This window comes from Phaseolus vulgaris, chromosome 9, assembly GCF_051622355.1.
Source record: "Phaseolus vulgaris cultivar YP4 chromosome 9, ASM5162235v1, whole genome shotgun sequence".
NCBI lineage: Eukaryota > Viridiplantae > Streptophyta > Magnoliopsida > Fabales > Fabaceae > Phaseolus > Phaseolus vulgaris.
In genome coordinates this window covers 10027985-10045371 of record NC_143506.1, presented here as the reverse complement: position 1 = coordinate 10045371, position 17387 = coordinate 10027985, and the positions used below count along the sequence as shown (strand labels likewise).

General features: G+C 33.4%; 2 protein-coding genes across 5 annotated transcripts; both read right to left on the bottom strand.

Annotated features, from left to right (window-relative positions):
- Positions 1-1152: 1152 nt before the first annotated feature.
- On the bottom strand, positions 1153-7316 carry LOC137820304 (mechanosensitive ion channel protein 2, chloroplastic). Of its 4 annotated transcripts, none has more exons than XM_068624299.1 (14): positions 6997-7293; positions 6482-6688; positions 6342-6401; positions 5376-5533; positions 4362-4497; positions 4166-4263; positions 3816-3929; positions 3618-3678; positions 3250-3399; positions 2902-3012; positions 2543-2710; positions 2347-2460; positions 2182-2238; positions 1153-2077 (listed from the first exon to the last, which is right to left on the bottom strand). In XM_068624299.1, exons 2-14 carry the CDS (start codon positions 6560-6562, stop codon positions 1322-1324), a joined length of 2064 nt encoding a protein of 687 aa, XP_068480400.1. In that variant the 5' UTR covers positions 6563-6688; positions 6997-7293; the 3' UTR covers positions 1153-1321. The 4 variants fall into 4 exon arrangements, with proteins under 4 accessions (XP_068480400.1, XP_068480401.1, XP_090151134.1 ...); XM_068624300.1 differs by having other exon boundaries at positions 4362-4485; positions 6997-7283; XM_090295008.1 differs by having other exon boundaries at positions 6482-7316.
- On the bottom strand, positions 6615-13979 carry LOC150025147 (uncharacterized). The gene is made up of 6 exons (XM_090295643.1): positions 13713-13979; positions 13423-13629; positions 13191-13340; positions 12345-12848; positions 12047-12260; positions 6615-6688 (listed from the first exon to the last, which is right to left on the bottom strand). Exons 1-6 carry the CDS (start codon positions 13977-13979, stop codon positions 6615-6617), a joined length of 1416 nt encoding a protein of 471 aa, XP_090151769.1.
- Positions 13980-17387: the final 3408 nt, after the last annotated feature.

The window sequence follows — 17387 nt, the reverse complement described above, 5'->3', positions numbered from 1 at the left end:
ACTCTCTTATCCATGTCGAAGAGACGTATCAAACACTAACATTTTATATAATATTCATAGAACATGTATTAGTGAAATGTCAAATTCAAAAAATATTTATTAGATTTATGATAATTTTAGTACGGGTCTAACATAATTTTAAAAAAATAAAAAACTTAAATTTATTATATAAAATTTTATTATGATTATAAAATAAAAAATAAATCATTTTAAACCAGTCATAAAAAATATATTTTTACTAAAAAAATAGTATATTTTAATCTTTATTGTCAATTTATATAATTTATAATTATATAATATATAGATTTGTATCATCTTATCCTACATTTTAGATATTATGCATATATTCATGCTATATATAGATTTATGTTAGATTTGTGTTCGTGCTACATAGACGGTAAGATTAATTTAACAACCTGACTTATAAAAGAAAATATATTATTTGATAATTTCTTTTGCTATAATTTTTTAATTGAATAATTTTATTTTTTAGTAAATAAAAATATAATTTATTTATTTAATAAAATAAGTAATTGAATATTTTTTCTTTATTTCAAAATAATTAAAAATAAATAAATAATGGTTATATAATTTTTTAATACTATTCAAACATATATAAAATGTATATATCAATAGGCATTTTAAATTATACTATTTTTTATGTTTTAATTAATTATTCATAAAAATAATGAAATGATATATTTTTTAATATAATAAAATGTATACATGTTTTTTTTTTCTAGTTTTTTAGAAATGAGATTACTTATGAACTCTGAATATTTTTTTAAAGAAAAAAACTCACAGTTATTTCAGTTTCTTCACCGACAAACACATAATTCACAACTGTTCTGGTGAATCAGAAGATGTGATTCACGGCTGCGGAAACAAATTTGATTTTTGACTAATTTCGATCATATCCTCCTTCCACATGTGTTTCGACATTTCTAGCTTAAAAAGTTAATGTCTTAAGGAAATTTTTACTCCCAAAAATTTGATTTGTAATACTACTACTAAGAATTAAGAATTCTAACTCAACTTTGCATTCACCTATAAAATTATAAACCATAATTTAAATCAAATGCTAGTTAGATTTACCTTTGCCTGTTATCGGAGTGGGGACAAACCACAATAAGGACTATTCACATTCAGAGATTCTGAAAGTTATGTGAACCATGAATTGATAATTATGTACATACACGGGTAATTTGGGAGAATACAATGCATAATTCCAACTTATAAAAGACAGCTGGATCATTTTAACTTCTATCGAAAATATATACTGAAATATGAATTTCTAATCTGGCTTAATTTAGCTACTAATCTAGTCATTCTGTTTACCAGTTGGAAATGAAGACTGACCATCCTTCTTATCCTTGCTAGCAGGAGGTCCACCACCGTTCCGTTGGACAGCAAATCCTTGTGAGTCCGGGGGCATAGCAGATGGAGTCATTTCTTCTTCGATTGGAAGAGTTCGTTTTGAGCCTTCTAAGGCAACCCCAAGAAGAATGTTCTCTTCCAATGAAGGTCTAACTGATGACGAAGAGACAGAAGATTTCTCTTCATCTTGCTTTGACTGTGAAGAAGTAGCAGAAGTGGTCTCATGGGTTGCAACAGGTGAGGTTTCAGGCACAGCACTTTGAGCCAGGTTTCTAGATACGGGAACTGTACTTCCCTTTCGTTCATCTACTGCATTTTCCCTTTTAGCCTGTGATTCAGAAAATGACTTGGATTTATCCCTAGAGTTGTTTACATCGGTTGAAGGGGTAGATGTTGATCCAAAATTCTCGTCTACTTTGGAGTCACTTGCCATGGTTTCATCAATCTTGGAATCTTTTTCCTCGTTTGTGCGAGTTGCACGGGTTGAGGGTTTAACTTTATCTTCACCATTAACTTTATATGGTGGTTCTATCAGTAGGAATGGGCGATTTGCAGCTCTAGATCGAGTGAAAATTGTGTCTCCAAAAGGTATATTTTCCGAGTCAGTGTCACTATATATTTTCTGAACTGTGCGGATGGGAGTGGCTAGTCTGGCTCGATGATGACTGACAACTCTGAGTAGATCCAAAAGTATTGCCTCCTATTTTTACATATAAAAAATGTTACAAAAAAAAAATATTATGATCATAAAGAATAATGACGATTTAGAAAAAAGTTTTCACCATAAACATGACATCATTTTACCTTAACACAGAGGTACTCTTCAAAATGAGAAGTTTTCACAAAGCAAGATATTAATATCTGCAAGAGAACCTATAGTAAGAGAATGTACGCCAGCAGAAAACATGAAATTTTGCAAACTAAAAACTACTTGTGTCATGCAAACAAATTAATAAAACGGACACAAACCATAAGAGACTGATTTTCAGGATTAACATTCTCCAAAAAGACCCTTCTATGCAATTTTTGCTGTTCTACTTGAGGATTTTTGGACAAAACCTTGCGCATATCAGCTACAATATTCTGCGTGAAGTAAAGGGTACATAGATAGCATAAGCTTTCACATTAAAAAATGCATATCAGAGTCAGATCAAATAATGCTCACATTAATTTTGTTAACGTCCAAGTGACTGATAGCAATGTAACTCTTGATACGCCAATGAGATTTTTGAGTCAGATTTCTCACAACATTTACAGTAAACTTGTGGTTAGGAATATGAACTGCCTCGCGGTCATCGCCTCTAACAATGGTTGGTGACCACCACCCTACATGCTAGAGAATAAACAATTTTGAATAAAACATAATTGAAGTTGCACAACTTAGCATGGTAATAATTCTTCTATTGTCGAATGATTGTGGAGATAAATAAAAAAGAAAAAAACATATTCAATGGACCACCATGATACTTCATGATCCTTCTTACACTTTTAAAATTTCATTCTGATTAGGTTAGATATACAAACCTCAACTGTGCCAGAAACCTCGTATCCTTCAATTTTTGTTTGAATCCACTCATTCACAATAAATGGCCGAGTTGCATGGATCATTATGCTTGACAAAAAGTTTGTAAATATCTGGATTAAATCACAAACATGTGAACTTAGAATGAAAATAGCAAACAAGAGTATTAAATAATTATTTTTTATATACAAAATACTGATTGAAAATGACTACTAACTATACCCCTAGAAGACTTACTCTTGCAGAATTTGATCAAGTTGATATAGCTATGGATTCACAACATACAGTGAACAAAAAACTATCCAGTACAAACCATAATGGGCGTCAATATAAAAGAAACAGTGTTGTACCTCACGACCTGCTAGAGTGAGCAATACAGTGCCCAAACCACCGGCAGTTAACCACTTCTGTGTGGAGAAACCTAAAAGCTCCATGAACAACGACACGGCAGCAACCCAAACAGCACTATATACCGCCTTCCCAGCAAAATCAAATCCCACCTGTCAGTCAAATTTTTCCTAAATGAGAAGTTGATTAAGATTAATTCTATATTTCCTTATATACATTTGAGTATATGTTCTAAATTTTTATTTTTATTTTAAAGAAAACTAAGGCTTCGTTCAAATGTTCTAACAACAAACACTAGTACATCGTGTTATTGATCTAAAAATTAAAAAATGACAAGAACAAACAATAGTAATATGTAATAGAAACATACATTTCTTGCACCAGTGGAGTCATTTGCCTCTAGAAAGAATTTTTGTGCTTGTTGAATTAAACTGAAAAAAAAAAATTATGATATAACCACTGTGCAGGATCCAAAACACTTAATAATAAAAATAAAAAAAAAGTAATAGAATCACTATGTATTTATGTCTAGTACAAGCAGAAAAATCATAACAAATTATATCAATACCTTGATAAACAGTACGCAAATGAAATCACGGTTGACAAAGATCTCACAAAATTCAGAAGCCGCTGCTTCACAACCTGGCTGGACTTAGATGGTAGGACTACTGGATCTAATGCCCTGAAACAAATAATTATATGATAACTTCTTGGGAGATGTACTGGTCAGTTAAGCGTGTTTTTCTTAAATCGGATGTGAAACCGTTTCCAGATTATTATGTGTTAAATTTCTGAAGTAGTTTGTTAAATGGCGGATACTCCCAGTTTGGGCTTAGGCTTATGTTAGGGTTATGTGCGACAAACTCTGGTTCAATCCCAAAACTCTTATATAAAATTTTCTACTGTAAGTGTTCAAACCTGCATATGAGCATTGCCCCAGTCCATAACAACAATGGCTGAAAGTAGGATGTCATAGCATACCGCGAACTACTTTTCTTCCAAGTGCTGTCAGTCCTCTGAAAATATATTTTTTTCATAATCAGAAAAGGTATTATTCATATTAATCAATCAGATCTGGGATAAATGAATAATTAAAAAATTAAAGGTAACTTACTTGAAGGAACAAAACCCTGCTGATTCGAAGGAGTGGCTCAAGACCGCAAACAGCAAAGGCAATGATACCAAGGGCTGGGATCAATCGAAGCAAAACAGGATTTCCTTGTAAAGCATCATATGACCTGAATAAATATCTAAAAATAAATCATGTTTCCATAGAGTAATGTATTAAATAAAAGATTAAGAGAGAGAACCAACAAGAATAGTAGAAAATCAGAACCGGTTAATCGTGATCCTTCAGATATACAAATTACAAATATCATAACATCTTCTTTCAGATTTCTTTACACGTTCATATACATATACAAATCAATATGAGTCTAGGTAGGTCCACAGTCAATGTCAATTTATATGTATGTTCACCCCTAAAAGATAAAATAGAAACAGATCACTTGACAGGTTGACATACTCCAGAACATGACAAAAAGCTAAATAAATAGAGACAAAAAATCAGACAGGACAGGAGGGTTGTTTAACCACCATGCACCTGTATTAGGCACTAGAAGACTGAAAACAAACAGATGGTTTAAACTAGAGTGAAAAAAAAATGAGCAAGTAATAAAAGAACCTATAATGATTTACCTGTGATATATAAATATGAAGAGTGCTAGGAACACACTTTCCAACATATTATTCAGGATACAGTCTCCCTGAGACTCTCATTAGTTGAAATTTATTAGAAAGTACAAAATCATCAAAGAGGTTCACTAAATAAAATTTGGGACCAAATTTCAACCAATAGAGAAGAGTGTGTTGTTAGAATTTATCTGATTATACACTTCTGAATCATAACTACAAACTTATTCATTAACCTGGAATTTATTATAATAAACATTCATAAGCATAATTGTATATACATGTGACACTACTCTAGCAAAACATAAAGGTAAGTTAACATAAATTTTACAACAAAAAGCAAAAGATAAGAAAAGTAAGAGACCATATACAGGTATGAGCATACATATCCACTAAATTGGGGAACCTTTCTAGATTAACAAAGAGAGAAGCCAACCTTGTTAAAATAACACCGGCAGATTTCATGAGAGGAGTTTCACTCCCTCCACCTGGTATTAAGACAGACCGACATATGAAAACTTTACATTTGGAAGGCACGTGCCTTATTGGGGCATGTAGTCTACTTAAAAGATGGAGAGCCGAAGAGTCTTGTTTCTGTTATTTCCAAAAGAAATATCTCCAGAGGTTTAGATAAAATCAAAACAATCAATATTAACACATATAAAAGAAAAAAAAAAATTCATGTATACAAAGAGTAGGGATGCTATGCTTGAGACCAAATTTTGGCCAATGACCCACCCAACGAGTCTCGAGTCTCAGCTAATTGGGCTGGCATTGGGTTCTAAAACTTAAACCTGGTATATCTTTTGTCACTCTTTACAAGTGATTTATTACATATTTAAATGTCATCGAAAGGAAATCCAAAACAAAATCAATCAAGTTTATTTCTAGAATGTGGGAACCTAATCAGCTATACAAACGAGTGGTGTGAAAATGGTGGCTCATCTCTGGCCAATGGGTTAAGATGTAAAAGATGTGGACTCAGTCAGGCTTGACTTTATAAAGTACCATGATTCTTTTAGACCTGGTCCAATCCAATGCTTAAGACTGGCCCAACCTAATCCCATATGGACTGCAGACTACATGGATCAGGCCAAAAGGGGCGCAGATCAGTTTTGGCTCCACCTGTTAATCTTTTCGGGTTTAGGCTATTTTGACACCTGTACTAAAACAGACTAAGTTGGCCAAGCTTATAGACTTGATGTCTTATGCAAAAGAAGATAAGTATATAAATGGCTTAGCTCTGCATAATATCAAACAAAATGTGCACATTTTGCCTAAATTCCAAAAATTTGATCAAATCAGAATATTATTAAAAAATAACTGTCTCATGTGCAACCCAAGTTAGGAAACATCAAACATAAACGAAAGAGAAAAGGTAAAAGAGACTATGCATGAATACCAAGCTCCAGGGTGAAACATTTATGGTGACCAAATGTAATCGACCAACCATCCTTCGGTTCTGTCAAATGATGAAATAAAATTCAGCATTTCTTTGATTTGAATAGAAAACTGTAGGGAATTATCTAAATATCAGCTTACATGAGGATGAAAACTACAGAATCCAATATTACTGTTGAGCCCAACGTCTAGAGACAATTGAGTTGAGCCTGGGCAGAGCATCTTGAAATTGTCTTACAAGTTAATGTAATCAGTTCAAAGTTGAAAACCTTCCTTACCAATGCTTCAGTTTCTCAAAAATGAAATAACCAAAATACAAAATTTCTAAAAGTAGATGGAAAATAAATTCTGCAAGAAAACAAACAATAACATTAGCAAAAAGAAAAGAAAAAATCAACAAATCAGTGCAATCTTTATCTTAGACAAATCCTCAGCAACTGAACTAATCGCAGTCCTATCCTATGAATTGAGATAAATTTAACTTTAAAAAAACAATACAAATGAAAAAAGAAATAGAAAAGCAAGAAACAAAACCCTAGATTTTCGCCTCAAAATTATAACAAGATAACCGTGTGAGTTCTTAACCGCCACTTAATTCAGGAACCTTCGACAGGGATAAACAGTACACAATTGAGTAAAAGTTGAGATCTACGAACCTGAATGATGTTACAGAAAACAATCCAGGGTTCCTGGAAGAAAAGAGAATTTGACGAAAGAAGAAACGCAAGCAGTTATGAGAAACATTAGGATATAATCCTCCTGAATGAAGGAAGAAGAAAATTGTGAGGATTGGTGAAAGTTCTAAGTATTTGAAGGATGACGTCTGGAAAAGCCAAACTCAGTTGCTGGTAATAATGCCGCAATTAACCTGGTTGGTGGTCCAATCAAAATGCAGAGTTTGAGATTTATGAATGCTTGTAACCCGGGAATTATAGATTATTGTGGATTTATGTGGCGCCTGGATGGTGACTCTTATATCCAAATAGTAATAACTTAGACGGAATGTATCTATGTATATTTTTATTATTATTTTATTCTTCAAAAATATCCAAGTAATCAACCTAATTTATTTTTTTATTCATCACAAAATAAAATAATTGTTTAATTTTTGTATGCTTACTATTGTTTTAATTAAACATTCAAAATTTAAGTTATAAATTCAACTGTTATTTGGTAGTACTTCTTAGTTGTTATTGTTATAGTTCAACTTTAGATTTTATCATTTTGTTTATCTCAAATAATTGAGGTTAATTTTGCTATAGATTTTTTGTTCTATCATGGGTATTTTGGACTACTGAACTATTATTACGAAATATTGACTAATTTTAAAGGCTGTTTTTTTAGAAAACTATCATAGAGATTAGTTTACGTAAAAAAAAAACATTTAGTAGATATTTTTTAGACTTAATTTTGCTCATTATATTTTACAAAATTTGTATTATTTTTTTCTTAGTCTTTAAGATGGTTTTGATTTTTTAGTTTTATTTATTTATAAATTTGTTTAATTTTGTTAAATTTTATGTTTTTAAAAATATATTTATTAATAATAAGTTCATACAACTTAAAATTTAAGGGGTTAAAGTTGTGAAAAATAAAATAAAATTATGAATTGTGAAAAAAGTTATAAACCTAAATTATAAAATTTATAAAACATAAGGACTAAAATTACAATTAAAATTGTTTATTATTAGTGAAAGTACATGTGCATTTGTATCTACTAATTTCTTATAATAACAAAAATTAAATAATTATTATTTTTTAAATAAATATTTATAAAATAAATTAATTTTATAATACGTACATTTTTATTACAGGTAATTAACTGGTTTTAAAGAAATTTAAAATTTTAAAAATAGATAATATAATGAGATATATTGATGAGGATAAAATCAATAATGAAATATGTACAGTGATTAAAGAATCTTATTTAAGAGTTTCAATATATATTATTGACTTTTAAGCTACTATTCACTCTTTAGATCAACTATTTAATAAGACTACATATAATTTAAAATTATGTTATTTTTAAATAATATTTTATTTATTAAGCTGGTGTGATGAATGTGAAATTAAATGAGAATTGTGTTAACCATTTTAAAAAAAATATATATGATAAGTTGATTAACTATCAAAATTCAAATTTTATAAAAATTGAAGTCAAACTTAAAAAAAATCATAGAAAAATAAAATAACACATGCAATATTTAGCAGGCGAAAACAATAATATGTAATTTATTAATAAGCAATAAGTTAATGGAATAATTATATTAAAATGTCTATTTTGTTTTAAATCATATAAAAAGTTGAATAGTAAAGAGTAAAAGTAAAAGGTTAATATTCTCAAGAGTCCATAAAGATTTTCAAGGAGAAAATATAAAAGAATTTTTTTTATAAATTAAAATTAATTTGTAAAGTTTTTTTAATATATTACTCGAGGTTGTATTAATCAAATAACGCATTTCCAAATACAATAAGAGTTGAAGTAATCTAAAGTTTTTAAATAATTCAATTATAAATGGAATAAAAATCAACTTGTCTGAGTAGATAATTCAAATATACATTCTTATTTTAAATAAAATATATTCTGAGTGGATAATTTGGATCTTAATCGTATGGTCTAGAAGGTGTCCCTATACACTGAGAATGACATGAGGATAAATGTGTTTTGTGTGCTTAATTGCTGATGTGGCAGCGTATTGTAGTTAGTTCGTAGACAAAAAAAATATAGTGAATAGATTGTATTATTTTTTATTAAATTGATTATGTTAAATTTAATTTTAATAAATTAAAATAAATAAATAAATCATTGGATTTACTGTAATACAAAATAAAAATTTACCTAATCATCAAGCTTACCCTCCCTAATTGAATTTAACAGACATATATACATTTTTTAAGTGAAAATCATATTTGGTACAATTTTAACAAATAATATTATAATAATCAATAAGCTTATCATACACTGCATAAATTAATTCCTTACACTTATACTATCATTGCATGAAATTATAATTTTTAACATTATTATTAATATAACATTTATTAGGAGAAACAAACTTATATATGTGTCTAATCTTTTTTGAGAATATTAAATAAATAATATTATGAAAAATTGTAAATTAATATTTTTTGTTAATTTTTAGGATGCTAAAATTATATGCTAATTTTATAAATAATAAAATTTTAAAAAAATATATATTAATAAGGATAAACAATAAACGGTAAAAACGGTTCTAAAATGTTAATAAAAATAATTTTTAAATAATACTACAAATATTATAAAGTGAGTTTTTTACAAAAATGGATCTAAACATTGCCATCTATTTTTTTAAAAAATAAACACCAACATTTGTCATTTATTATAATTTGTGTTTGAATTGTAGAATAAATCAACCAATTTAATTATAAATATTTGAATTTGATATAAATTTTGTTTTTATTAAGTATGATATTTAATTTATTTAAATTTATGAAATATTTTATATAAATAGTACTTTTTTCAATATTTGAATTTGTATTGTAAAAATAGTTTCATATTCAATTACAGATCTTAATAGATTGGGAAGTCTCGATTTCCAATCTCGTATCTAAATCCATCATTTCTTATTTTGAGAATAAATACATAGTCAATGTTGTTAGTGATTAAGCTTGATGTATTTTTTTATGTTCATGTACAATAAGGGTGGTACAATATGCGTGTGTGATAAAGAGAATCTTGTTCATGTTACCCTATAACGAATGAAAAATGAACTTTATAAATTTTGCATAAATATTAAACATTAAAAATATTTAATTTGAAGATTATGATCATGCAAATACCATTATATACATTATCCTTATCATCCTCATATATCATCATCTATATATATATCTATATCATGTCCCATTTATCATGCATATTGTTCTCGCCGGTTGACATGGTCGTCTTTGTGCATGGCTTGTCCTCACGAGCTAGGGCACCTTCGTTCTGCTCCGTCTGTGAATACTTGAAAAGAAGTGAACAAAGGGGCGCCCTCGCGGCCGTTTGCACTCTGACGATCAAGTCAGCTAGCGAGAAACATCAAAGATGACACACCCTCTGAAGGTGGTCGAAAACTATACTGAGTGACTGAAACTGTGTTGCCCTAATTGCCTTGTGCACACAGTGGGTGCGCAGCGAAAACAACTAGGGTTTGTGCTCTGTGTAAAACTGCGATAATTAGGTCAAAACTCGAATCCTTTTCAAATGCCCCAAGGTCCTTTTTTATACATCTCTCGTGTTTAAAACGCGTTAAAGCGCATTGAAAGCGTATAAAAATATTCCTTGGAATGTTCGAATCTTAATTGAATTAGCGCGTACCTTGGCAAATTTTCACTAAAACATTTAATGAGCACGTACTTATTGCCACGTGCTCTTCTGACTTGATCGTTATTCTACGCAGAGGGTCCCTCAGCGCCGCAACCCAACTTAGGGTTATTCCATTGTGTGAGCCCTCTTTCCTCGAAGTGCTTCTGGCGCGTGGGGTGACTTCCTAGGTGCCAACTCGTGCACCCCAACCTCTAGTCACTCACCTTGGGAGGGTATCTACCTTTCTCTCGTATCATGCACGTGGTTCTCCCCTAGGCGTGGCCTCCTCATGGGTCGTATCTGTCCAAGGGTTTCCCAGCGGTGGCGCGGGTACTTCACGAGTCAGGTTACCCCCTGCTGGTACTAGAACTTGTGGCTTTGAAGCCACCTTTTTTCTTCTCTTCATTGTTGTTCTGAGCCTCCGGGGCCCGAGACTTCCTCACGGTATTACCCCTCCATGGTTTTTCCTGCCCATGGGTATCGGGGGGTAACACCGTCGATGTCTTAACTTTGACTATTTCTTAACTTGGTGACGTCTTAACCTGGCGGTGCCTTAGCCTGACGACGCCTTTCTTAGGCGACGCCTTTACCTAGCGACGCCTTTGTGAGGCGACGCCTTAACCTGGTGATGTCCCAAGCGGTCAACCTGTTGACTTTCTTTCCCTTCTTTGGGGCCTTCGAGCGGTACCACCACGTGTTGACTTTGACTTTGACTTTTGGTCAACGCCTCGGGACGATACACATATGAACCCAAATTTAGTCACACAACAAGTCATAACTAAATATGAGACATTTTCTAAAATACTTTAACTATGATAATCAAGTCCCAACAAAGACTAACACCAAACACACATCGGATCAAAGTCCTCGATACACTAGTGCAGATAAGTTAAACAAATGCGGCTATTTTAAATTTACAAATGCAGTCATAGAACCGCATTTGATCAACACGCATTTGTAAATCTGGAATTTACAAATGCGGTCCTATGACCGCATTCATAAATCACATTTACAAATGCGGTCATTTTAGGTAACCGCATTTGTATATTATTCTGAATTAGGGAGTGGGTTTGGGGTTTAGGATTTATGAATGCGGTCTTGGTAAAAACCGCATTCATAAATCACTATTTACAAATGCGGTCATTTACCAAGACCGCATTTGTAAATAGCGAATTCACATTTACAAATGCGGTATTGGTAAATGACCGCATTTGTAAATAGTGCTCTTTTTTTTGGTACATATTTTCCTTCCCCTCAGTGATACAGACTCTATGCAAAAACCTACAAGTTTTTAGTTAAAGCATAATCAATAATAATTTAACTTAAAGTAAATTGAATAATAGGTAAAGATACTTACATCATAAAAAATTGAATTATACTTATATTGAGCTCCTGTTTCCCAGATATAAATTCTGATAAATATGTGTTGTAAATCATCAGTGGCAGTTCAGTGTTGATTTGAAAAAATGTATTATCCCACGGAACTGGAAAAGGATCATTGCCAATCTGACTAGCAATGAGACGTAGGGAAGCCATAGGATCGTCAACTGGAACCTCACGCTTCTTTTTCGGACTTGGTGGCTGAAAAGGTTCCTACAAGATAAACAACATTTGTATTAAATTATATGTAATATATAAATATAAATAAAAAATAATATAATGAAACGAAATTATTACATGAGGTTCGGGCATAGATCGAATGAGCTCTCTGGGCCAGGCAACGAATGTCTGAAATGCATCGGCCACAGTGGTTACCTCATCTGAAGGTAGTGGAACACGAGCATCAGGAAATCGTACTTTTTCAACTGTTACCTTCGCCACATCAGGGGAGAGAGGAACGTTATGTAAGGTGGTGGCGTTTTTATAGACTTTTCCAAGTGCCACCACCCGAGGAAGTTTGCCGCCCACTACCAGTAGCTCACAATCCTCTGTCTGCCCATTGATATCATCCCCTGATGTTGGAGGAGCCGCACAACTCCCCTTTGTGCTCTTGGGAGTGGGACTAACAAGGGGTTCAATCGGCTCAGCACAAACTTGTTGCGATAGAAACTCTTGTCGCATTCGATCATTCTCCTTTTTCATCTCCAGCCACATCAAATCAGTCTCCTTTCTCATCTCCTCCATTATTTCTTCACGTAACTTAGTCTTCATTTGAGTTTCCTTCTTGGAGGAGGAGGATGACTGTCGTTCTGAAACTCCAAAATAAAGTTTAATTCCGACCCCTTGTCCAGCGGCACGAACACGAACAGAGTGTTCAGGTCGTCCAATTGCTTCAACCAGGATATCGTGACGACCTTCAGCAACAAATGAATCGTCGGATTCCAAGGAATCCTGCAAGAGTACACAAAAATCATATTTTCAATCATTAATATAATTAATGCTTTAAAAAAATTGAAAATAACAAAAATAACTTACAATTTTTTCGATTATAACCCCGGATTGCTCGGAACTTGGTGCACCCGACTTTTTAATTCGGGCCCTCTTCCATTTTTCATGGTGAAAAGGTGGTGGAGGAGAAGTGACCCCTGTTTCCACATTCTCAGAATACGTCCCCTGTTGAGATTTCTCCTTTTCCACCATCAGTGTTTGCTCAAGTTTTCTATACCCCGAACGAGACATAACGTGCGGGGTAAGATTCTTCAAAGCTATCTCTTGAGCTTTCTTCCGACGATCCTGTCATAATTGAAATAAACAAACTGAAGTAAATAAGATAAACTTATTAATGTTATATAAACAAAAAAGTTACTTCACTTACCATCCAAGCCTCATTTTCACGGCTTTCTCTAAAAAGACGCCATGTCTCTTCATCAATATGTTGGTACTTTAAACATGGATTTTCGTCTTTAAGGTCGCCAAAAATGTATCTCGAAGTCAGTCTTGACTTAAAGGTACGAAATTTAAGTGCGATATTGGATAATATCTTTGATCGAAGCGGTTCCACATCAGGAATGTCAAAGTTTGCCTAGAAAATAACATCATCAAATTAAAATTAATTAATCAATATTAAAAAGCATTATATGATAACAATAATAATGTAAAGCTTACCAGAACATCCTCCCATAGCATGTTCCGATCAACCTCTGAAACCTCATCCCATGAATTAATCAAAATGGAGAGCCTCTCACGAGAAACAACTCCAAGATAGCTCATAAACTCATCTGCCTTAGGACCAAAAGCCACTCCAGTGTTGACGTCAATGTCAACATGTGTCTTCTCACCAGCAGCACGTCTCAATGCAAGACGCTTCAATCTAGTAGGTCCTCTACTGCCTCGTCCAGATCGAGGTCTGTGTGGAGTCTGGTCGTCATTCATGTCTCTGTTAAAAAAATTAGGTAACAAACATTAGTTAATGTGCATCGAATTAAAATCATATAAAAATAATACAAAAAATTCTAAATGTTTATTTACATGTTGCATGTGGGTTGAATGTTTATATGTAAATTCCTTCACTATGGTCTTTACGGGTTGCATGTACATCATCAAGTACATCGTCATCTTTATTAGTTATCATTGGTGTGAATGAACGAGTTTCGCCATATTCAATATCATCTATGGCTTCCCCTTGTTTTTTCCCGTGTAAAACGACATACCAATGTTCTGACGTAGGATCTTTCACATAGAAAACCTGAGATGCTTGTTGAACCATTATAAATGGCTCATCTCGATACCCTATCTTTCGAAAGTCCACTAGTGTGAATCCTGATTCATCAATTTTAACCCCACTTTTATTATCAACCCATTTACACTTGAAAACTGGAACGGAAAACTTAGTGTAGTCAATCTCCCATATCTCTTTTATAAACCCATAGTATGCCATTGATCCAAGTACTGGATTTGTATCTTTCGAAGTCGAAAATTGCATTGACTCGGCTTCAAGAGTAACACCAGAATTTTGAACTGTACTCTTTTCATCCAGGGACTTCGTGTAAAATATACAATTATTCACTTCGTACGCTGTACATGAAATGACATCAAACTTCAATCCAGCAGCCAACCAAGTCAAGGTCTCTGATGCCGTTGAATCCTTGAACACCTCATCTTTAAACCAAGGCATGAAAGTTCTATTATGTTCCATCAAGACCCATTTCTCTGCTTGTCTTGGGTTATTTGCCTTCACAATGGCTTTATGAGCTTCTATGTAAGGTACAACTTCATCTGTGTTATTCAATATGTACAAATGTGCTTGCAAGACTTCTGATCGAGATTTGCTTACAATATTCACACCACGTAAACATTTACTTGTAGAACGCCTGTGGTGCCATGAATTAGCTGGAACACCTATTGGATTTGCTTTTGTCATGTACTCTGAACAAAATTCAATACTTTCTTCAGCTATGTACCTTTCAATCATTGAAGCCTCTGGACGATAATGATTTTTCACATAACCTTTCAAAATTTTCATATACCGCTCAACAGGATACATCCATCTTAAGTACACTGGTCCACACAATCTAACCTCTCTTACCAGATGCACCACTAGATGAACCATGATGTCAAAAAAAGACGGAGGAAAAAACATTTCCAATTCACACAAGATAACAACAATTTCATTTTGAAGTTCATCTAGTTTTGATGGATCAATGACTTTACAATAGATGGAAGAGAAGAATGAGCACAAACGGGTTATGGTGTGTCTAACATTTTTTGGTAAGATCCCACGGATAGCTACCGGCAACAACTGTTGTATCAAGATGTGACAATCATGAGACTTCAACCCAATTAACTTCAAATCTTGCATTGACACTAGACTCTTCACATTTGAGGAATGTCCTTGTGGCACTTTCACACCCTTTAGACATTGACAAAAACTAATTTTTTCATCTTTTGACATTGTGTAACAGGCTGGGGGCAAATATGTACGCTTACCCATTTGTATGGGTGCCAACTCGCCGCGTATGTTCATCTCAATCAAATCTAAACGAGCATTTAGACCATCCTTCGTCTTCCCGTTAATGTTAAGAAGTGTACCAATTAAGCTATCACACACATTCTTCTCAACATGCATTACATCTATACAATGTCTGACTTCTAACCTCGACCAGTACGGAAGATCAAAGAAGATTGATTTCTTCTTCCAAATATTTGTCACAGATGACTTTTTTTTGGACTTGCCGAAGGTGTGGTCTATGTTATTTACCTTTTCGTAAACCTCAACATCGGTTAATGGAGTTGGTGGACCACTACCCTCTTGGTGTCCATTAAAGGCTTTTTTCAACCTCCGGTAAGGATGATGACTTCTAAGAAACCTCCGATGCCGAAGATATACTGTTTTCCTTCCATGTTTCAATTGTTGAGAAGCAGTGTCTTCTTCGCATATTGGACACGCTTTGTGACCCTTAACACTATAACCTGATAAGTTACCATATGCCGGAAAGTCATTGATGGTGCAAAATAACATGGCATGAAGCTTGAAAGTTTCATTAGCAAATCCGTCAAATACTTCGACACCCTGGTCCCACATTAACTTCAAATCTTCAATTAGGAGACTTAGATAAACATCAATATCATTCCCTGGTTGTTTCGGACCGGATATCATCATAGACAACATCATGTATTTTCGCTTCATGCACAATCCAGGAGGTAAGTTGTAAATAACTAGTAATACAGGCCATGAACTGTGATTTGTACTCATATTACCAAACGGATTCATTCCGTCTGTAGCTAAACCAAGTCGGATATTTCTTGATTCTTTACCAAATTCTGGAAAGTCATCATCAAATTTCTTCCATTGAATAGAATCAGCTGGATGTCGGTACATGCCATCGCATTTTCTCTCATCTGCATGCCATCTAAGATTCTTAGCATCGTCTGGGTTTGCAAACAAACGCTTCATCCTTGGAATGATGGGAAGATACCACATAACCTTCATTGGGGGTCCATGCTTTTCCATGTCATCAATAGAATCATCATCTTTTTGTTTCAACTTATAACGTGATAACCCACACCTCGGACAACTTTTCAACAATTCAAAATCTTTCCGGTATAATATACAATCATTAGGACATGCATGTATCTTTTTGTACTCCATACCCATTGGACAAAGAATCTTTTTTGCCTCGTAATTACGATTAGGTAGACTATTTCCCTCTGGAAGCATATCCTTCAACAGCTGGAGCAATTCCGTAAAGCTTTTATCAGTCCATCCGTTTATTGCCTTCAAATTCATCAATCTTAACACCGCCGACAACCGTGTGAAGTTAGTTGATCCAGGATACAAAGGAGTCTCTGCATCTTTTGACATACTTTCATATCCATGCGCTTTTGCAAAACACTCAGCTCCCACATCACGAATCATGTCCTCCAATCGATCATCATCTCCATCATCGTGTACTGCTTCATCCATGGTAGAACCCACATATTCTTCAGTTACGGAAACACGTGGTAAATTTAATAATTCACCATGCCATGTCCAAGTTGTATAAGATCGAAGAAACCCATCACATAGCAGGTGTTCCCTCATGATAATCACATCCAGTATCCTTCCATTCAAACAGTTAACGCACGGACACCTGATCTTTGCTCCATCATGACCACTAATAATCGCGTTACGCTGCGCAAATTGTATAAATTCCTCTACTCCCCTTTCGTACTCATCACTTATACGAACAACATTAATCCAACTTCGATCCATTATATATTCTGGAATATAGTTAGGATTTTCTAATAATTAGTATTCTCTTCAATCTCACACATTTGCCGAGGGTCGAACACCCCCGGACT

Bases quoted from the DNA above. Each gene is read 5' to 3' on its own strand.
- LOC150025147 (XM_090295643.1), bottom strand. From the start codon at position 13,979: ATGAATGACGACCAGACTCCACACAGACCTCGATCTGGACGAGGCAGT. The intron at 13,630-13,712 runs GTAAGCTTTACA...GTTATTTTCTAG, and splicing joins TGCTATGGGAGGATGTTCTG to GCAAACTTTGACATTCCTGA. The intron at 6,689-12,046 runs GTATAATTCAAT...GTTTTCTTGCAG, and splicing joins GAAACAGGAGCTCAATATAA to AATTTATTTTCCATCTACTT.
- LOC137820304 (XM_090295008.1), bottom strand. From the start codon at position 6,562: ATGCTCTGCCCAGGCTCAACTCAATTGTCTCTAGACGTTGGGCTCAAC. The intron at 3,930-4,165 runs GTTTGAACACTT...TATTTGTTTCAG, and splicing joins GGGGCAATGCTCATATGCAG to GGCATTAGATCCAGTAGTCC. The intron at 3,679-3,815 runs GTATTGATATAA...TTTTTTTTTCAG, and splicing joins TTTGCGTACTGTTTATCAAG to TTTAATTCAACAAGCACAAA.